The sequence below is a fragment of the Trachinotus anak genome, unplaced genomic scaffold (genome assembly GCF_046630095.1).
Source record: "Trachinotus anak isolate AG129_WGS33_773 ecotype Australia unplaced genomic scaffold, CSIRO_AGI_Tana_v1 ptg000011l, whole genome shotgun sequence".
Taxonomy (NCBI): Eukaryota; Metazoa; Chordata; class Actinopteri; order Carangiformes; family Carangidae; genus Trachinotus; species Trachinotus anak.
In genome coordinates this window covers 30742504-30765000 of record NW_027273862.1, presented here as the reverse complement: position 1 = coordinate 30765000, position 22497 = coordinate 30742504, and the positions used below count along the sequence as shown (strand labels likewise).

Here is a 22497-nt window from a genome sequence, read left to right as displayed (position 1 = left end):
TTGAACAATGTGAGTTATTTCCATCAGTTGGCTGAGAGTGGCTGCTGGGGGGGCGGGAAGTGGTGGGAAGGAGGAGGGGGGATGGGAGGAGGGGGTCCAGGCCGCTGCACACACCACATATTTTCATCAGGGGGAACATTTGGACTCGTCCCCCCTCGGTCCCAATGGAAACAAGCCGGATTTCCTCAGCTGCTGCTCTGCCAGAGTAAACGCTCACACACACACACACACTCCCAGTACACACTGGGTTTGTCCTGTGGGTGCCAGTAAGCTGCTGGTTCATCCCAGCGCTGCCAACAGCTCAGCCCACGACCCAACTGCTGCTGGACCAGACCTGCTGCAGACCACGAGGACACACACCTGTTTTTTCAGTTGACACACATAAATCTTAAAGACGCCAGTTTTCAAACTCTATATTTTTCTCTACAGTGCGATCATTCGCTAGAAGTTGTACTATCTGACCAGGTGTGTGTTCATACAGTAAAAGGATGAGCTGTCGGTCATGTTTTCTTACTGAAGCTGATCTGTGATGATCCGGACCTCAGAGCCCCCCCCCCCCCCCCAATGATCACCTGACTCAGATGCCAGAGCGGTATTGGTCGGCTCTCCTGACGGCTCATCGTCAAACACCACCGATATGAGGTCACTGCAGCTGGTGGGTCTGTAGAGAGGTGTCAGGAGGCCCACTGGTGGAAATGAAACACACTCCTGGTCAAAGGTCGCCTTCAACAGTGGCCCTCAGTGTCTCCATCCCACATCATCTTCTGTGGTGGATGATGATGATGATGATGATGACGATGCTGAGCGGCCTTCAGGCCAAACAAGATGAAATGACTGAAGAACAGGAGGAACTGGCTGCAGCTCTGTGAAGAATAAAATTAACCACAGCTGTTACTATAATCTGACAACAGAGAGAGACGTGTTGTGGTTTCTGTTCTGTACCAGAGGCAGCAGCTGCATTTAAATCAGGGACAGAAAATTATAAATGATAAATTGTTGAGGTCATTTTTTTAAAGCAATAATGCCACAAATTGACTGGCAACAGCTGCTGGAGTGTGATTATTTGCTGATGACTGAGAAGGTTGAGGATTATCCAAGAAGAGTTGAACTGAGGGAAACTGGACTTGATTTTAGACACTTGAAGATGTTTCACCTCTGATCCAATAGGCAGGTGAAGGGGCCCAGGTATTTAGCCTCTGTGGGCGGGTTATTAGTGCTCCTCTTTTAAACCACCTGTCCTCCCAGTCTGAAATATGCACCTGGTTGTCATTGCAGGAGTGTCTCTTATCCTCCAGGTGTAGGTGAACTGACCTGAGGACTTGGACCTCCTGTGCTGAGCCACAGGTTCGTTTCACTGTTGTTCAAGGTCAGTGTCAGGCCGAGCTGAAGAGGCCTCTGGATCAGGTCTTCAAATCCTTTTGCTGGATGATTATTTGCTGCTTTCCCTGACAGTAAAACTGGAGGCTTCAGGGAATAATGAAGCATTTTATCACCTGAACAATGAGTCGATCAGGAAAGAGATTTCCTGTCTGCTCCTCAACAAAAACAACGTAAAACATCTCAGGTCCTAGTTCTGGAGGCTGACTCAGATTCCAGCCTGTGATCCATTCAGGATCACAGGCTGGAGGATGGAGGACCTGATGTGGACAGAAATAAGCTGTCACGACTAGTCTGTCCCATTATTAACTTTCCTGGGCAACGAGTTTCAGCTCAGTTCAACAGCTAACGGTACATGTATGAGGCAAGAACAGATTTGCTGATTTCTTATTTCTCCTTATGTAATTTAACTATGTTTTACAGTAACTTTGGATCTGAAGTTTAAATATTGGTCTAATAGTCATTTATGAGTGAGTTTAATTGAATATGGCTATTTGTTCATCTTTTCTGTCTTGCCAGGGCTATTTCAGTTAAGTTTAATGCTGGCGGTACTGTAGCTTTAAGAGGCAGCAGCCTCACACCTGGGGAAGTGAGGTCATTGACCTGAGTCGTGAACGCAAGACCAGCAGTGGACCGTGTCCCGTCCTGTATTGTTTTGAAAGCCAGGTTTGTGGATACTTGAGTGACACTTGTGGAATAAATTTCTATATTTTTCTAACATTACCTGGACTTCGAGTGGATTTTTAAGGACAACAGTGTTTTTGGACATGTGTAAGCCAGGAACACCTGCTAGTCAACATTTGCCATTACATTAGTAAAAAACCTTCTCCCTGTGGTTTGCCTGTGGATCGAGAGTACATTGGAGTTCGTGGATTCTGTAACGGAAAGGAAAAGCTCTCTGCAAGGACTCAAGTAAGTGCAGCTGCTGCTGGAAAAGGCTAATGTGTGGACTGTGAGCATGACGACGCTAGTTAGCATAACGACCCGCCAACGACTCACAGATGGTGGGCTAACGATCTGACAACGGTTATCCTTTGTGTGTGCTTAGAGACATTGGAACACTTTGTTGTATTAAGCTAACAGCAGCTAGCAAGTGGAAAGCGCTAGACTTGTATCAGGAATTATGGCAGAGGAAAAAGATTCAGCCACATTGGAAAGATGACAAGTGAAGCCTACAGTCAGAGCTATGGAAGATGCATTACAGAAGAAAATACAGTCAAGGAAAGCTACACTGACTCATCTTACAACAAAAAAGAATGAGATGCTTCATTTAATGGATGATGATGGCAATGTGGAGGTGATAACGACCAAGTTGTTTGTTGAGTTCAATAAGCTTTTCAGAGAGTTTTGTGAGCTGAACATTTCTGTTAAAGAGCTGTTTCAGCAAGTTGCCTCAGAGGAAGAAATGAACAGTGATCAAGAGAGGTGGTTTAAACCAAAATCTGATTCGTTCAAGAGCTTCAGTGATCATGTTGATGCTTAGATAGCAGATGTCCATGAACGTATGGAAGAAGCAAGAGAGGTCGATGAAAATATTAAACGAGCATCATCAAAAAAGTCCAAGGCAAGAAGTAAAGCTGAAAGCTGAGAAGGAAGATCTTGAGCTTCAAACGGCATTAGCTGCTGCAGATGCTAAACTTAAGATTTTGAAGAAGTTTGAAGAAGCTGATGCTCTAAAAAAGGACGATGAACAGTCTAAGCCATGGGAGCAGCCAGCTACGATAAAGGATGGTCATGGAGAGTCTGGAATGGACCATGACATGACTACTGAGCATCATGGGAATACAAGACGTAAACACAAGCCACCATCACGCTCCAGTGTTGCACAGTCAATTTCATCAGCTACTAGTGATGACGATGACGACGGTTCTTCTTTGTTCAGCAGCTCTGCCGAAAGTGCAGCAGTTGCAGGGGCTTTGCCCACTGTAAGGCAACGTCAAAAGGACATTACAGACTTACTGAGCAAGCAACAAAAGCTTTCTACTCTTCCACCACAAAATATTCCCATCTTCAGGGGGGATCTGTTGGAATATAGACTCTTCATCAGAGCGTTTGAGCATGGTGTCGAAGGTAAAACAGAGAGCAGCAAGGATCGGTTGTACTTCATGGAGCAATACACCAGCGGACAGCCCAGAGAGTTGATTCGGAGTTGTCTACATATGGATCCAGATAAGGGTTATCGCAAGGCAAAGAAACTCTTAAAGGAACATTTCGGAAACGAATATACTATCTCTGTGGCATACATTGACAAGCCTTTAAGCTGGCCTACAATCAAGGCAGATGATGGCGAAGGTCTCAATGCACTGGCTCTCTTCCTCACCAGCTGTAACAATGCCATGTCAGACTTGGATTATATGGAGGAGTTGGATAATGTCGCCAACATGCGCACCATTGTTAACAAGCTTCTGTATAAATTTAGAGAGAGGTGGAGGGGTGTTGCCTTTGACATCCAGGAGCAAACTGCGAGAAGACCCAAGTTTAAGGATCCTGTCAAGTTTATTAACATGCAGGCTAAGGTTGCACTACACCCGTTGTTTGGAGACATAAAGGACAGCAACAAAGGACAAGTCAAGTCTTCAGCAAACCTCACAGCAAAGAGGAAGAGTCACAGGACGACCTTTACTACATCTGCAACACCAATGAGTCATCAAACAGGTGTTAGCACAGAGTTAAAGGCTAGCAAGAGGAGTCTTACTAGCTCTAGCAGCGCTTTCACCAAGCCCTCTCTTTTTTGTCAGGGTGAACACAGCATGGCGCAATGTAAGAAGCTGAGGAAATCGCTTCACAAAGAGAAGATAGACTTTCTCCGTGGGAAAGACTGTGCTTCAGTTGCTTAAAGCAGGGGTACATGAGCAACTCCTGTGAGAAGAAATTACACTGTGAGATCTGCTTGCTGCTTCATTCCACTGTGTTGCACATAAAGACTAAAGACAAAGTTGCGTCTAAGGAAGAATCATCAGATGATGGTGAGAAACAGTCTGTGATCAATGGGTTTGTGGACAAAGCAAACAATGCATGTTCTGATACTGGGGCCGGGGACACAGACAGTATCCTTGCCATTGTTCCAGTATAAGTAAAGGCGAAGAAAGGCAACAAGGTGGTTACGTCTTATGCCTTTTTGGACCCAGGCAGTACGGCTACCTTTTGCACCGAAGAGCTTATGAATAAGCTCAATCTTAATGGAAAGAAGATTGACATTCTCCTAACAACCATGGGAGAACAAAAGACTGTTCGCAGCCATGTTGTAACAGGCTTGGAAGTGTGTGGCCTAGAAGGTTGCAACTTCATAGAACTACAGGAAGCTTTCTCCCAAAAGACCATTCCAGCTAATAAAAAGAACATTCCACAGCAAGAAGACGTGGACAGGTGGCCTCATCTGGAGCAAGTGAGAATCCCCTACATCAATGCAGAAATATGGCTGCAGATTGGGACCAATGTGCCAAAGGCCATGGAACCAGAAGAGGTCATCAGGAGTGTTGACAATGGACCTTACGCTGTGAGAACTATCCTTGATTGGACCGTGAATGGGCCATTGAGGGACAACAACTGCAAACCTACTGGAGATGGAAAATACATTACATCCAACAGAATATCAGTGGCCAAACTGGATGAGCTGTGGAATCAACAGTTTAAATACGACTTTCCTGAAAGTAGCCAAAAACAGCTGGAAATGTCCCAAGAAGACCTCCAATTCATGGACAGTGTTTCACAGTCTGCCAGGTTGGTAGAGGGGCATTACCAAGTTGGTCTACCGCTAAAGAACAAGGATCTTCAAATGCCTAACAATCGCATTGCAGCAGAACAGCGGGCCTTAAACTTCAAAAGGAAGCCTCTCAAGAATCATTCATTCCAGGAGGACTACGCCGCTTTTATGAATGATATTTACATTTACATTTAGTCATTTAGCAGACGCTTTTTTCCAAAGCGACTTACAGAAAGGGGAACAATCAAGGTTAAGTGCGTTAAGAAATGATAGCACAGCTATAAGTGCTAGTGACGATTCTTTAAGTGTGGATTTGCTATGTAGTGCTAGGAGAGAAGGTACTCTCTGAAGAGCTGGGTCTTCAGGAGTTTTTTAAAGGTAGAGAGGGACGCCCCTGCTCTGGTAGGAAGTGGTAGTGCGTTCCACCAACGGGGGACAACGTGAGAGAAGAGTTTCGATTGCCTTGGACGGATGGGTGGCAGAGCCAGGCGTCGTTCATTAGAGGAGCGCAGCGGTCGCGAGGAAGCATATTCCTGTACCAGGGCGTTCAGGGAAGTAGGTGCAGTGCCAGAGACAACTTTGTAGGCAAGCATTAGAGATTTGAACTTAATGCGGGCTGCAACAGGTAGCCAGTGGAGCTCGATGAGCAGCGGGGTGACGTGACCTTTTGGGTTGGTTGTAGACCAGGCGCGCCGCTGCGTTCTGGATCATCCGAAGTGGTTGCACTGAGCGGGCTGGGAGGCCCGTAAGGAGGGCATTACAGTAGTCTAGTTTTGAGATGACCACAGCTTGTGTCAGGAGTTGAGTAGTGTGTTGAGTTAGGTAAGGTCTGATTTTTCTGATGTTGTAAAGTGCATTGTGGCATGACCGGGCAACTGAGGCGACATGATTGGAAAAGGTTAGTTGGTCATCAATCATAACCCCTAAGTTTCTCACCACCTTGGTGGGGGCGAGCCATAGGGAATCAGTTTTGATGTTGATGTCATGGTGTATTGTGGGTTTAGCTGGGAGAACCAGCAGTTCAGTTTTTGAAAGATTCAGCTGGAGGTGATGTGCCTTCATCCATGTGGCGATGTCTGAGAGGCAATCAGAGACCCGTGCAGAGATTGAGGGGTCATCAGGAGGAAATGACAGATACAGCTGAGTGTCATCTGCGTAGCAGTGATAGGAAAAACCATGTGAGTGAATGATCGGGCCCAGGGAGGTGGTGTAGATAGCAAATAGTAGGGGCCCTAGCACTGAGCCTTGGGGGACTCCTGTGGTGAGGTGATGCGAGGTGGACGACTGTCCAAGCCAGGATACGCTGAATGAGCGCCCTGTCAGGTAGGATTCAAACCAGGAAAGAGCCAGGCCAGAGATGCCCATGTTAGAGAGAGTAGAGAGGAGGATGCGATGGTTAACTGTGTCAAAGGCAGCTGATAAGTCAAGTAGAATGAGGACAGAGGACTTTGCAGCTGCTCTTGCTTCTTTTAAGGCTTCCGTCACAGACAATAGGGCAGTTTTGGTTGAATGACTGGTCTTGAAACCAGATTGATTTGGATCAAGAAGATTGTTCTGTAGGAGGTATTCTGAGAGTTGTTTAGCCGCTGCCCGTTCAATAGTTTTTGATAGGAATGGAAGAAGCGAGACTAGGCGATAATTCTCGACCTCAGCAGGGTTGAGAGAGGGTTTCTTGAGTAGAGGTGTTACCTGAGCTGCTTTGAATGTGGTGGGAAAAGTGCCGGAGGTCAGTGATTCATTTATCACATGGGTGATAGCTGGTGTGATGGTTGGGCTAATGGTTTGGAGGAGGTTTGTTGGTATAGGGTCCAACAAGCATGTAGTAGGACGGCTACATGTCAACAGTTTGGATACCATACTCTCAGAGAGGGGTGTAAAGCCAGAAAAAGAGGTGCTAGCAACTGAGCTTGGTTGCGAAAGTGCAGTAGCTGATTCAGTGCCACCCAGCTGAGGTACTGGTTGAGAAGGAGGATAAGAGTGTGTGGTAGCTTTTGAGATCATCGGCTAGTTTGGATTTGAGCCATTTTCTTTCAGCCTTTGGTGATGATATGATCACCAAAGGCTTTGCAATGAAGGTTGCCGGTGAAGAGCTGGACTGCAACAATGGAAAGGTTTGGTACATTCCACACCATGGAGTGTACCATCCTAAAAAACACAAGCTGCGTGTTGTATATGGTTGTGGTGCTTCTTATCAGGGAGTTACGTTCACTCAAAAAAGGAAGTGTCACTGTTGTTAGCTATAAAACATTGTATTATGTTTCAATTACTCAAAAACCACAAGTTTTTTATGTCAACTTAAGTTGCTTGTGGTGGTTGAAAGCAAAAATATGCAATGTCATGTTTACTTGGCTGTGTTAGTTACCCCTACTCAACTCTGTCATGTAGAAATTATGTAAAACCGAAAGCAGTAGTAGTTTGTCCCTTTGAGGACACCACTCATCGCCTCTAATCTCGTTCACAATTACGCGGGTTATCCTTTTCATTGCACATGGAGAAACGCGCCCTGGACAAATCCACAGCCAGCCATTCTCGAAATAGAGGTAAGTAAACACATTTTTACTGCCAGTAAGTCACGGCATTTTACTGCCAGTGGTCATGGCACTGATAGGCTAAGTTACCACATCTGTTTACCATTTAGCGCTGTTAGCGCCGTTAGCTCGGTTAGCCTCGTTAGCTTGGTTAGTGCGGTTAGCGCGGCTATAGTCGAATGCAAGCAGCCTGTTTATTAAACAAAATTAGCAGCTCTGTGTACAGACACATTTTTTTTTATAATCGGGACTCTGACGTTACCCGTGTCTTTTCCCGGTCAGTCGCCATGCTAACATGACGCTCTGCCAGTGGTGCAGTGTTTGGACCAGAGTGAAAACAACTTGTGTAACTTATCAGCTGAAAAGATGAACATATTACTGTATACCAGTATGTGTGAAAACAGCAACTGTGGCTGCATCTAGGCAGTTTGCAAATCAATTATTCTTATATTTATATTTGTTATTTTTTAGTTGTGTTTGACTGTCAAACTAGCCCCCCCCCCCCCCCCCCCCCCCCCGCAAAAATCTTGATTAATATGCTACTTTTGGGGATTTCTGCGGTTTGGGATTTTCTGGAGATTTGGGGTTATATACAGGGTGCTCCTGGATCCTCAACTGGGTCCATAGGGCTTAAGAGTAATTGAACAAAATAAATGATATTTTTACTGAAGGGGCAGTTGGTTGCTAAAGGAGGGGATGCCTGACAAGGCAGTTGAAGGATCTGTTGCATAGCTCTGCCTTTAATGTTTTGATTCTGATCTCACTTTTCTTTTTTCAGCAGATATGAATGTGGTCTTGTAAAGACTGTGGGACAACTGTATCAACAAGAGCCCATCTTCTAAAACACTACAGGTTAGCTCATGGCAATTTTGGCCGCAGGCACCCATACCCATGCACTTATTCTGATTGCCCATGTGTATTCAAAACTTGGAATGCTCTTCATAGTCATTTAAGCAGGTCACATATTAATCAAAGTGTTGAAAAATATTAGACATGTCAGACTGGTATGGGCTCGGAGAAAATCACCCCATTTCTTTCGTCATTTTAAAACTCAGTGAGCGTTCTGCGGTGACTTCTGAGTACCGTAACGTCATGTGCATACCCTCCATTAAAACAGTGCAAATTTCATGTGAATCATGTGCTTTCAGTGGGAGATTTTTTTTTATTAAATTATCTTGTCCCTTTTTGTCTGTTTTTTAGAGTGAGACCCCAGATGAGACCCAGAGAGAGTTGGACCAGACGCTCATCGGCATCTATGTGATAAAACATCCAGGTGCAGATGTTGATCAACTTCCAGAAGATGTGGGCATCATCGTTGAAAGTGTACAGGTGCTCTCTGGAATCAAAGATGTCACCACTACTTGTGCCTTACTGTTTGGCATCATCTACGACCTGAACCTGAGCTATCCAACTGACCTCAGGTACATGTTCGAATTCATTCAAAAGATCCTGATGGAACTTGATACACACAGGCTTTCAACCAAAATCCAGGTACTCAAAAACAAACTGCTGGAATGAATGCATGAAGCCATGACATTGTTGTGACATGGAGCCTATTCATTGCGCTGAAATGGTTTTGTTATTTTGACTACTTCAGCTATAGTTCTGACTGACTGTTAACATTTTTTGTAAGTTCTTACTGTTACTGTTGTGCCTGAAAGGTAGAATTTCAAATGGGACTCTAAAGCAGCGGTATTAAACTATTGACCGGGGACCAAATACTGCTTGTTGATGATGTAAAGTCCTCTGTGGAGATTTTGTTGGCCCACAGACATAAGATTGATTTAGCATTCTGGTCATGATTTCTCTGTGACATGATTATGTGTCAAATTGTGTCATGATTGATTGTCAAATTACATGTGCAGCAGTTCTGGCAACCTCATGCTGTTAAAAAACTTGTGACCCCTGCCCAAGAGGCATAGCCCTTGCCATGGCGAGTTTGAATTCATTGGCAATATGTTTATTGAAATTAAAAAATATATCGTGGCACTTAACAATGTAATGTTAAAATGTAGATATGGGCGCTCTTTAAATCTCAGCTAATAACAATACATTAAACTAATTGGTAAACATGTAATGTTCATACATGTGCAAGTACAAGCATTTTTATGCCAAGTATTGCAAAGGTGTTTTTGTATAACAAGCTGCTTTGAGTGGTTAATAAAAGTTTTTTATTTATAGTTTTATTTCCTCCTCTGTTAATAGCTTTTTTCTATTTTTATCATTTTAATTGGACAAACTAAACTCAATTAAGACTAACTTAACCACATCAAGTTACTCTTACTCAATAACCATGTATTGCAGTAATGTATATCTAGTTCATTCGCTGAACTTAACCATATCACATAAGTTTAATTTAGACTTCATACATAAAAAGAAAGTAACCCCATTAAGTTAAAGTCACTTAAGTCACTGTTGTACAATATACTTCAATATATTGAGTAATTGGTATGAAAACTGGTTTATTAACATTTACTTAATAAAGTTATGTGGAACCACTTGAAACAACATTTTTAAGTAAATCCAAGATATCTTTTATTTGAGTGTTGAACGAGCAACTTCTCCAGAGGCCAGACCTCACCAGTTCCTTAATTGGAGTTCTCACCAGGTTCCGCCAAGAACCGGTGGCTACTATGGCTGATGTGGAAGCCATGTTCAACCAGGTAAGGGTCCCACAAGAAGACGATGACCTCCTTCAGTTTCTGTGGTGGCCTGGTGGAAACGTGAATGAGCCACTGGAGGAATACAGGATGGTCATGCACCTATTTGGTGCTACTTCATCACAGAGTTGTGCGAGCTACGCCCTCTGATGATGTGCTGAAGACAACTGGGACCTGTTTGATGCTTCAGTAATCAGCACAGTGCTGCACAACTTCTATGTTGATGACTGCCTTAAGTCAGTCAGCTCCAAAGAAGAGGCGGTGTCGCTCTGTCACAATCTGAAAGCCCTTTGTCAGAAAGGGGGCTTCAGGTTAACAAAGTGAATTAGCAACAGTCGGGTGGTACTGGCAGCTATACCTGAGAAGGAAATGGCAAAAGAAGTAAAGGCTCTCGTTCTGGATCAAGATTCACTCCCCATGGAAAGAGCATTGGGAGTACAATGGTGCGTAGAGTCTGACCAATTCAAGTTCAGGATTGTCATCCAAGATAAACCTGCCACCAGAAGAAACGTTCTCTCCTTGGTGAGTTCTGTCTACGATCCGTTGGGATTCTTGGCTACGGTGGTTCTGCCAGCAAAAAAGATCTTGCAAGAGCTCTGTAGGCTAAAGCTCAGCTGGAATTACATGATTCCACATCATCTTGCACAACAGTGGTTTGATTGGATTAAGGACCTGCCGTTGCTCACTGATTTTGGAGTTGATCGGTGTTTCAAGCCAGCCCATTTTGGAGAGGCTACACATGCTCAGCTGCATCATTTTTATGATGCGAGTGAAGAGGGCTATGGCACAGTTACCTACTTAGTCCAACAGAACAGCAAAGGTCAAGTTCATAATGCGTTTGTCATGGGAAAGGCTAGGGTTGCCCCACTCAAGCCCACCACCATCCCACGCCTGGAATTGACAGCGGCAACTATGGCAGTGCGCATGGATGGACTAATAAGAAAGGAACTGGAGCTACAGCTCGCGGACTCAATATTTTGGACAGACAGCAGGTTGTGCTCAAGTATATCAACAACGAAATGACAAGATTCCGCACATTCGTAGCCAATAGAGTGGTGGAAATTCGGAAGGTGTCAACAGGATCGCAATGGAGGCATGTCAGCACACACTTGAATCCTGCTGATTATGCATCAAGAGGACAGAAAGTGAATTCCTTTGTGCAGAATCAAGCCTGGATCTCAGGACCTGTCTTTCTCACCCAGTCGTCCGACAACTGGCCAGAGAACCCTGATCGTCTGACAGATCTCAACACCGCTGATCCAGAGATCAAGAAGAATGTCACCATAAACGCTCTTGCAGTAGGAGAAAAGGTTGACGCAATGCAGACGCTAATTGAGTACTACTCCTCATGGATGCGCCTTAAGAAAGCGGTGGCATGGATTCTTAAGGTGAGGAACACATTGCTCTGCATGGTTAAGAAGAGAAAGGAGCAAAGAGCAACTATTGCACTGTCTGACAAGGATAAGGACGAACAAATACGACAGTTGCACAAGTTTATGGTGAACTACAAGACAAGCCTCAGCAAAGTAACCCTCACAGTGGATGATCTGAAAGAGGCGGAACTAGAGATCATACACCACTGTCAGAGAAAAAGGTTCCAAGAGGAAATCAACTCCTTAAAACAGGGTGAACCTATCAAAAGGAGTAGCCACATATACAAGCTAAACCCAGTTCTTCAAGACGGTATTCTGAGAGTTGGAGGCAGGCTCATCCGCGCAGCCATGCCAGAAGAATCCAAACATCCTGACATCTTGGCGAAAGACCTACGGGTGTCAGAGCTCATCCTTCAGGAGGTCCACAAGGAAGTAGGTCACAGTGGACGCAACCATGTCCTATCCAAGCTGCGTCTAAAATATTGGATCCCGAATGTCGGTGCAGCAATAAGAAGAGTCCTATCCAAGTGCCTTGTGTGTTGACGGCTACATGGTGTTACTGGGCAGCAACAAATGGCAGACCTGCCAACAGAGTCTTACCTGATGAACCGCCCTTCACTAGAACTGGAGTGGACTACTTCGGTCTTTTGAAGCGAAGCGAGGAAGGGTTACTGTGAAGAGATATGGTGTTATCTTCACCTGCTTAGCCTGCTATATGGTGGACCTTTTTTGGAAACGTTGGGTGAGAGAGTACCTGCCTGAGCTCCAGATGCGCCAGAAGTGGTCAAGAGTGTCACGTAACTTTGTGCCAGGGGACATTGTTTTGCTGGTAGATGAAACTGCACCAAGAAACTCATGGGTCATTGGCAAAGTCATTGAGGCATTGCCAGATGAACATGGACTTGTTCGCTGGGTTCGTCTAAAGACTAAGACCAGTGAACTAGTCAGACCCATCACCAAGGTCTGTCTGCTCCTAGAAGCAGTATGAGACGGAAGTAAAGACTGTCCTACTCCTTGGCATGTCTGAAGAAAGAAGACAAGTCTCAGGATTGTTCTTAAGACTTTAATTGCCCCATGTTTATTTGATTCATGTTGTTTGTACTGTAGCTTTAAGAGGCAGCAGCCTTGCACGCTGGCAAGTGAGGTCATTGACATGAGTAGTGAACGCCAGACCAGCAGTGGAGACACACGGTTTTTTACCGTGTCCCGTCCTGTATTGTTTTGAAAGCCAGGTTTGTGGATACTTGAGTGACACTTGTGGAATAAATTTCTATATTTTTCTGACATTACCTGGACTTTGAGTGGATTTTTAAGGACAACAGTGTTTTTGGACACATGTAAGCCAGGAACACCTGCTAGTCAACATTTGCCATTACAGTACAACTGTTAAAACCAATGGCCTTAAAAAGTTTTAATGAGAAAAAGTTATGTCCTCTCCCAATAAAAGCAAAAATGCCCAAAAATGTCTTTAAAAAGAAAGAAAAAAAGAAGTTACGTCTTGTCAGCATTGCTAGGCAACAGGCTATACACTTTGCGATGCAACAATAAAGATGGGCACAGTTCCTGACCACGTCCTCATAAGGATGCGCCCCTGATTCTAGACACTGACATAAGATAAACGTAGGGCTTTTGGGGACCCTGGGGGTCTGAGGCACTTGGTTCTGTGAACGCCCACCACAAACACAAGAGAAAGCAAAGTCTTGAAAAAGTTGAGTTTATTTTCTATCAAAGTTTGAACCAAGTGAACATTTTACATCATATTTCTGTTTTTTGTTTTGTTTTACAATTTTTATCCAAAATTCACAGTTTAAGTGATAAAAGAAAAGGCGTCACAAATAAATTGATTCAAAAACATAAAGTGGGCTAAAAACAAACAAACAAACAAACAAACAAACAAACAAAACAAAACAAAACAACCAAATAAAATAACAATGTTTTTTGGAGCTGAATCTGATCAGAGTTTCCACAGACGTCAGAAAAACAACACACCCACTGAACATGCACACAAATACTCACTTATTAACACTGTTGTGTGTTTATCACTCATATCTACACAACAACAAACAGGCCTGTGAATATAACTGTTTGAATACAGTCATAAAGTTGAATTCTGTTTGGATTTGTCAGTGCTACACAGACATGTATTTAACATCAGTATCATCAGAACGGGATGAAGAAGCAGGAGAAGAAAAAACACTGGTCTGTGTGATTCATTTTTCATCAAGACACAGAAACAGTTCAGTATCCAGACACAAAATATAAGGTTACTCTCTGATTTTTCAGAGAAAATTTTGTCCTGAGAGGAAAACTGGAACAGGAGAAAAGGTTTTTACTGAGACAGAAAAACGTCACGTCTGGTCTAAACAGGAGCAGAGAATTTAAAATGATGTTAGCTTTTAAACCCCCTGAACAGAACTATTTCCAGGGAACACTAAAAAGTGATGAACCCACCTGGGACGCATCTGTTCAATGATTTTAAGTCATTGTCAAATCGATGAAGATGTTTTTATGAATGTGTTTGCATGTGTTGACCTCTCAGGGCCACCGTACGTTTCACTGGAATAATGAACTTGTTTGTCTCTATCACCTTCTCTTTTTGTTGATTATTTATTAACCATTGATAATTGTACACATGGTATAAAGATCTCATGGCGCCTGGTAACAGGGACATAAAATGCCACTAAATTATAAGTTAAAAAAAATTATATTCATTGTCAGGGTCACGATTTTTATCTTTTTCATGTAGTATTTGGAGTTATGCTACACTTAAGTGCTTTTATTATGAAGCTTACAGGAAGTCTGATAATATACTTATATTTGGACATATATTTTGAAAATCAGAGAACAATGTTAGTATATTTGGTTCTGTAAATAGTAGTAATACTATGTACTTTTGTTTTGAAATCAACATCCACTTCCTGTGACGCAGGAAACAAACAGTGAGAAGAGTGTGTTGTGACCTAAAGGTGACACACATTCAGAGGTGTAGAAATACCTGGGCTGGTGGATGGAGGCAGTCACTACAGCAGCTCGTTTCACTGAGCGCGCTCGTTTCAGGGTTCCTGACAAACCACATGGGCGGAGTCAGTTCTCATTTTACACAACCAGCAGCTGAATATGTCAACACAGATTCAGAGTTTTCATCATCAGTTAATCTACCAATGATTCTGTGATTGATCTTAGAACAATAATCATCTTTAATCTTCAGACAGAAAACCCTAATCTAATCCTGATTAAGTGATTGATTGATTTAAAGGCTGATCCTGAACATCTGGAGGTTAGCACTGTGCTAAAAGCTAAAGCTAAACCTTTACATCCTATTTTTCTACCTCTCATCCTTTCTGTTGTCGTACCAGAGCCAATCAGCTGGCTTCTTTCAACAGGAAATGTTGCTACTCGTTACAGGGACCTTTTTAAATGATTTATTTTTGTTGTCCTTTGTTGAGGTATCAGGACGCAGTGACATCATCAGCCAGAAACAAAGCCACAGTTTCCCTCATTTATCACTTTGTGTGCATCAGTGACCTGGCGAACGTCCACACAACAACTGCAGTTCACTGTCTCCAGATCAGTGATCTGAGATAACTGATGGAAACTTGGATTTGTTTAAAACCATCTCAGGTGTCCAGCAGAGTCGGGCCGACTGCGGCCGAGTGTCGGCTAACTTAGTGAAAGTCAGCTCCAGTTAGCAGCAGCAGCTGGGTCGGGTCACACCAGCATATTTGGGCTGATGGTGATGATGATGAAGATGTTGGGTAAGAAGCAACTGTAACAGGCTCATAATGAGGCTGAAGCTGTGACATGAGAGAGAGTCTGGGTTTCATACAGGTTCAAGGTCGGCTGCTGAATGAGCTGCTGCAGTGTCGGGTCCTCAGCCGATCCACCGTTTATCTCCTGTGTGATGAAGGCACGTGACGTCGGTGCGACTGTCTCGGTGTGTGTACAGTCCAGCTGACCTCGCTGATGTAGGTGACGTGTTCTCTGATCGACCTGCGGCTGTGTCCCTACATATACCAGACTCCGCCCACTGACCTCCAGGTGTGTCAGGGCTGGACAATATAGAAAAATAGAAACCATTTTGGTGCATCACTATGATCCCTTCAACAGTTTACAGACATCAAATAGGAAACGACAGGTTACAGCTCTATGAGTGCGTTACAGAAGTGGTCCTCTATTGCTGCAGGATAATACCATCAGGATGTTTCGACGTCTGGCTGCTTCTTGAGCTTCTCCTCATCGTTGTTGTTGTTGTTGTTGTTGTTATGGAGGCTGAGGTTCAGGTCGAAGCTGGACTGCTTCCTCAGAGCGCGTGGCATCAGCTTCTTCTTCACAAACAGTTTCTGGAGGAAGCGGTTGCTGACACTGAAGGGGCAGTAGCTGTGGATGAAATACATCAGGCCCACGCCAGGCCCCGCGAAGTAATGTGCCTGTGGCTGCGGGGACAGCAGCGCCTGGACAATGGTGTCGACAACGGGGCTGAGGTCGGGGTTGGCCTGCTGGGTGTGGCTCTGGAACAATTCCTTGGTCTCGGTCACGTAGTCCTCGCCATACTCTTCGAGCAGCCCCGGAGACAGAGTTTGCAGCAGCTGTTTGTGCTGCTGCTCCCAGTAGGAGTGGTTACTGGACTGACCTGCAGAGACAAGAGATCTGCGTTACCACGGCAACAACCTCAGCACACTGTTAAAACTTTTAGCAATATTATCATTGACTGAATCAACTCGTCGTCAACCTCATGTAAATATTAAAGTTAACACAACTTTAAGATTAAGCACTTATGTTCAGACTTCAGAACATGAGTTGTTCACAGACGTCTGAAGTGTTTCAGACTTAAAACCCTCCACAGACGTCACACTGTTGCTTTCACATTTTCACAACTTAGAAAAAATGATTCAGCTTCAGTCAACTCAGAGTCCAAGGACATAACATGTTAAAGTTGAAGCTGTTTAACGCGTTGGATCATGTAGGTAATTCAAATATAGTGAAATAACACGATGTAGATTATAAGATGCTGAAGTCATTATGTCAGGATTTCAAAATTTAAAGCATCATTATTTGTTATCTTGAGAGAGTAAAACATGAAGAATATAAAAAATATGAAAAAAGAATATGAACACTAAAAACGTGGTTTAATACCCTGAGAAAAGTAGATGTTTAATACATAAAGTACCAGTTGTTGTGAGAGACAGATTTATATCCCATAAACGCTGGATCCTTCATTTCCCATGATGCATCTGGATAGTGTCTTTCATTAGAGCCTCCCTGCCTGGTAAACCCACACCTCCAGCTTGCAACACAGGCTTCCTCCACTCTAATACGATCTCCGTCCGTACTAATGCAACTGAAAACACATATCTCGTGACCATTCAGTACACTGAGCATGTGCGAGTCGGTGGAAACAGGAAGCAGACTGTCAACTCTGCCGTTGATTAGTTCCAGTAAATCCTCTGAAGGAGGAAGAGCAAAGATTTAAAATCCAGAACTGAGCTGAACAACAGCTGCTGCAAAGACAACAAGGTCAGTAACACTTTCATTCATTTTCCATGTTGTTTCACCACTGGTAGTCCAGGCTGATAAGAGCCAATCAGGAGCCACCGTGGGCGTCTGCGTCAATGTTTCCAAAGGTCTCTGTTTGTGTCCATCCAGACTACAACACAACCTGCAGTTTTGGACTAAAACGGGTCCAGCAGCGTTTCTGCAAGTCTCTGTTTTAGGGGCTGAAGACTCTGGAGGAGAGTGGACGGAGGAGGAAACAGAGCAGAAGAGATGAGTTTAAAACTAAAATGCAGAAGAGATGATTTAAAACTAAAACAGAGAAGAAGAGATGAGTTTAAAACTAAAATGCACAAGAAGAGGTGAGTTTAAAACAAACCGTAGAAGAAGAGATGAGTTAAAACTAAAACATAAAAGAAGAGATTAGTTTAAAACTAAAATGTAGTAGAGTGGACAGAGTTTCAGTTTCAGAGAAGTAAATCACTTTCCTCTGTCACAGTTTGAAGTTTTAAAGCTGCAGCAGCTAAATGTCCCAGAGAAAACCACCAGAACAGAAAAACATATGTCGAATCAAATTCAGTACAAACTGTGAGCAGAGCAGTGCGAGGCAGCCGAGCTGTCTCAGCGTGAGTTCGAAGCAGCTGATCTCACAGTCATTGCTGAGAACACACAGTTTCACTGTTCGACACGGTGTCAGCACAAAGTCTGGAGAAAGTTCAGCGACTCCGTCGGCCGTCAGCCAAACTCAGCTGCTCTGAGACCAGCAGAGAAATGGCAGGATTAGAGTTTAAATGCAAACCTGTTCCTGCAGGATTAGAGTGTGAACAGGCGGATAAAGTGTACCGAGCTGTTTACATCTCCACTGTTGCGTCCAATCAGATAGCACACAGACTGAAGGAGGGAGCCTCAGAAACCTTTAGGTCCTGCAGGTCTGCTGATGTTCTTTGTGTCTACCTTTTTGATTGTAGCGTTATTTCACTTATTGTTGATATTGTATGGAGCTGTCGCTGCCTGGTTTTAGGGATTAACCTCAGGTATCAGTGAATTTAACACTTTTTATTTTTCAGAAATCAGTTTCAAATTTCATTCATCTGTTGTCTAACATGTTTAAATAACTGAGGATATTTCAAGCTGCTCAGGAGGTTCAATGACTCAAACCAGAACCATACCCAGGCTGTCCTGTCTGTCCAAAACCTGGAATCACTGGTCAACTATGACTCAGAATAATATCCTCCATACCCCCACCCTCCCTCTCCACTATATATGATGTTTACCTTCCAGTTAATCTTTGCCAAGTCCATCTTTACGCCAATGACACCGTCCTGTTTATCTTAGCTTTGATCAAGTTACTACCTCCAGACCTCCTCTATGAGATGTTTGAACTCAGACCTGAAATATTCCCTCTCCGATCCAGGGCTCAAAATATAACAGATACAGTTGAGGGCGTAGGTTTGGATTCAAAAGTGGGGGGAGGGGTGGAGGCACTAAACCTGCTACAGATAATAAAACCTGATTCTTGATTACAGATGATGCTCTGGTGCAAATATGACCCAGGATAATGTACCCAGGGTGAGTATATTGATTTCAGCCCTGAGTCGTGTCTGCAGGTAACCAGGTCACACATAGAGAAGTGTGAGAGACAAAACCCAAACCCAAACTTCTGAACTGATCAGAAGTTGACATGACTCTCTGAACGTAGGATTTCCCAATCTTGCAAGCAATCCCGCAGAAACCTGTTGTCTAACTCTGCCCTAATCTGTCAAAATGACGGATGATTTTTCTGTCATCATTAAAAAAAGATTTGGTTAACGCTACCCCTGTTGCTGAAACTCTTGTATGTTTTGTAAAATTTTGACTGCACCTCTGTTAAATCTGATGAACATCTCGACCGTGAAGTCTCCTGAACACAACTGCAACGCAGAGTCAAATAATAAGACATGATCTGCTTCTCAAACCCACATCAAAGATTAAAACAATTTGTCTTCTCCACCTCCGTGTGACTCCAGCCCTCTGATCACATCCATCCATCACGCAAGACTTTCAAAATCACACATCAGCAATTTGTAGTTTGTGTGTGTGAGAGCAGATGGTGTGTCCCACATGTGGTTGTCGTTATGAAAGTATTCTCCTCAGCAGGAGGCCTGTCATCGGGTTCAACATGAGACCAAACCACAACACACAGGCCTGGAGGAAGTCACAGCCAGAGGAGGAGGGCCAACTTGATTCCTGACTGATCAGGATCAATAAGGACCTGAGTGGCTATTTCCATGTCTCACCTCTACTCTGACTGCATCTGTTGTGTCTGTGCAGCAAACAAACACATGGTGATACTCAAGTCAACGTTTCATGTGTGGATTGTGTTTGTCACATGGAATCACACCCTTTATTATTACGCTTTTTATTCTCAGTTCCAGGAAACACTGGGTCCAGTAAACATGGATCTACTGGTCACAGCACGTCTACAGGTAACGCAGGGTCAAAACTGAGCCACCCAGGTTCAAAAGTGTGTGATTTTTAGATGTTGGAACAGTGTTTACAGTCAGTAACTCTAACCATCATCACTGCTGTTCAGGAGGCAGACTGAATCCAACGCTGTTCACACAGATTTCAACTGTTTTCTGGTGATTTTCTGTGTTATAGTTTGTTTTTTTAATGCACAAACTGAAAATGTGGAAAAGAACAGGTGAATGTAAAAACCCTGACTGACTTCTCAGGGCCCAGGCTGTGAGCATGCACCTGTCCCTGCTCTCCCTCTTCAGTCAGCAGTCAGCCATGTTTACTCCACATTAAATCTGATTATTTTTACCTGGCGTTTGGTTTAAAACAACATGAGTTTAATCTCAGTTTCTCTTCTACAGTCACACGCTGATGAAGATGATCCAACACAACTGCCCTACTCTTTAAAAGAAACACTCAGCAAACAGCCAATCGAACAGCAGCGTGGGTGGGGGAGGGGCAAGGGGCGGGGCTCGCCAGTGTTACCTGTCTTGTATGAGGACGGCAGGATGATGGAGACTCCGACTCCCCAGGGCTCCAGCTCGTGTCGCAGCGTGTTGATGAAGAGGTTGAGAGCAGCTTTAGATGCTCCGTACGCTGCCAGGCAAGGAAACGGCTGGTCACCTGCAGACACAGGTATACTGTGGTCATGACATCACACAGAGACTGACCAATCACCTCTGTGAGTCATCTAAACTACAGAAACAGTAAGAAACAGACCATATGCTCCTCTGATGCTTCACACTGAGCTTCAGAGCTCAGTCTTCCACTTGGAAAATCAAGGTCCACTTATTCACTTGTACGAGGACCTTCAACTGCACCTTCAACAACTCAGTCACCATGAGGATAGCTCAGCAGACCAGCTCCCAAAAAGACCCGTTTTTGTAGATAGGGAAGATAAGTTCTGTCTCAGAGGTCACCATGAGGGTCTCTGTAATTTTTCTTAATAAGAAAAATCACTATAAATGTGTAGCACTGTGCTTGTTTTGGCCAACAGAGGGGGGTGTCTGCTAGCTACAGCAGCGTCAGAAATGATGTTAAAACCATCAATTAGAGTTATCCAATTAAAATTTTCTTTTTTTTTTGTTGTCTCCAGGTAGAGAAAAGGTTAGTACTCATTGGTTAGCAGTTCATAACCTGGCAGTAAACATCAAAAACAAACATACCCAAAGTGTGAAGTTGAAAAAATAGGTTTCATGTAGAAGGGAAGAAGACAAAGTTGCCCGACTGCCCGCAGTTGATTTCACATGACAATATTCATGACTCAGAATACTTTTATGAAACTGTTTGAATCTTTTGATCTGTTAAGTCAGACTTCACGACCTCTTCAGAGGTGGGGAGTCACCACTGTTTCTCTGACTTGTTGGTTTATGTTATATGGTTTTTGTGCTCTTGGTTTTTTGTAAACATGAACTGAACAGTTGAATTGTGGAGAAGCCTCCACTCCAACACTGGTCTTCCAACTCAAATACACAACTGCTGAAGTCCCAGTAAGCTCAAAAACTCACTGGAGACAGACAGAGCGCACTGCAATAGTGTTTATTCTTTGAACAAGAAATAAACCTGAGCTGGCTCCAGAGCCAAACTGAATATACAATGTCTAAACCTCATCCTTTATGCCATTCTCTTGGGTGGAAGATCCACCTTATTTTCCAAAAACAACCAATCTTTGCCCTGGAGCCCAGGAGATAATGGATCATGGATAATGGCAGAAAGTCCCCTGAGACCTGCCAATGGCTAGGAAGCCCTTGACCAGGGTTCCCTCACCACACAGCAATATGGTGTGCCTGTTTCCCAGCTCTAAGAGCTGGTGAGAACCGAGCTCTCCCTCCTTTCTCACACTCTTATCTCCTGAGGTCCTCAGACTTTTAAACTTTACTCTGACCCAGGTGCATGTTATCACACATTTCTAATGCCCAGTTACATGCTGTCACAAACTTGTAATCATATAATTTTATCGTGAACATAGTTGATGTATTAAATGATTCAGCATTTGATATATTTTATAGTAAAGAAAACATCTTAATCATATTAAATCACATAACACATTGCAGGATGTATTTTGATGTTGTTTGATCATTTTATATTTCTTTGTCTACTCCTAGTGAAAATTACCACAATACTACGCTGCTTTGAACGAACTTTAAACTGGTCGCCAGTGTCCAGGTGAGTTTTAAGAGGCTCTTTTAAGAGTTTTTTTTTTTTCTTTTTTTTTTGCTTCCTCTGTTTATGGTTCATGTAGAAAAAATAGCAAAAACAACACAATTATCTTCCATAGATTTGACCCGAGTTTGGATATTTTAATTTTAATTTCATAAATCTTCTCACTTTAACTTTAAAGGTAAAACTGCAGCACATCTTTTCTTAAGTTTTGTCACAGTTTCTTTAGAATCACTTGATATTTTTCTAAAATTCTACTTTACATTCACCAGGAACTTTAATCTATTTAACTGTAGCTTGTAGCCCACACATAAAATTGTCCATCGCTTTTAGCAAACTGGCATCAGTAAGTGTTGTGAGCTATGTAAACAGTATAATGTTGCCATGGATTAGGTAAATCAGCTGTGAGCTACAACTTAAGATCTGTTTTTTCTCTATATCTGTTTCCATTCAGTCAAACTGTCTCATTAAAGTAGCTGAATCAACTGTGATCAGCTCCTTGTCTGCAGTGCATTATGATGTTCAGACGACGTTCAATGGATCACTGTGATACTGACGGAAACCTAAAAACTGGAGGATTCTCAGTGAAGTTCTGCAGCCTCTGTTTCTCTGGGTTCTAAGTGGATTCCTGGAGCTTTATTGTGGAGGGATGTCAGAGATGATGATATCTCAGGAAGCGGAGTCACACTGAATCAGCTCAACATGTGTTT

At 43.4% G+C, this 22497-nt stretch overlaps 1 protein-coding gene and 2 long non-coding RNA genes across 4 annotated transcripts in view; 2 read left to right on the top strand and 1 right to left on the bottom strand.

Moving 5' to 3' along the window:
* Positions 1-7030: 7030 nt before the first annotated feature.
* Positions 7031-8942, top strand: LOC139628306 (uncharacterized). The gene is made up of 3 exons (XR_011692745.1): positions 7031-7620; positions 8390-8460; positions 8809-8942. It is a non-coding gene; the product is annotated as an uncharacterized lncRNA (long non-coding RNA).
* Positions 8943-13339: 4397 nt separating this feature from the next.
* Positions 13340-22497, bottom strand: part of hsd11b2 (hydroxysteroid (11-beta) dehydrogenase 2) — a 30322-nt gene continuing 21164 nt past the window's right edge. For both annotated transcript variants that reach the window (XM_071489887.1, XM_071489888.1), the window contains exons 4-5: positions 20114-20251; positions 13340-16271 (exon numbers count right to left, since the gene is read on the bottom strand). In XM_071489887.1, coding sequence (XP_071345988.1) covers positions 15835-16271; positions 20114-20251 — 575 coding nt within the window. In that variant the 3' untranslated portion in view covers positions 13340-15834. The remainder of the gene's footprint in view (positions 16272-20113; positions 20252-22497) is intronic.
* LOC139628305 (uncharacterized) lies at positions 17024-18790 on the top strand. Its single transcript, XR_011692744.1, has 3 exons — positions 17024-17155; positions 17285-17493; positions 18658-18790. It is a non-coding gene; the product is annotated as an uncharacterized lncRNA (long non-coding RNA).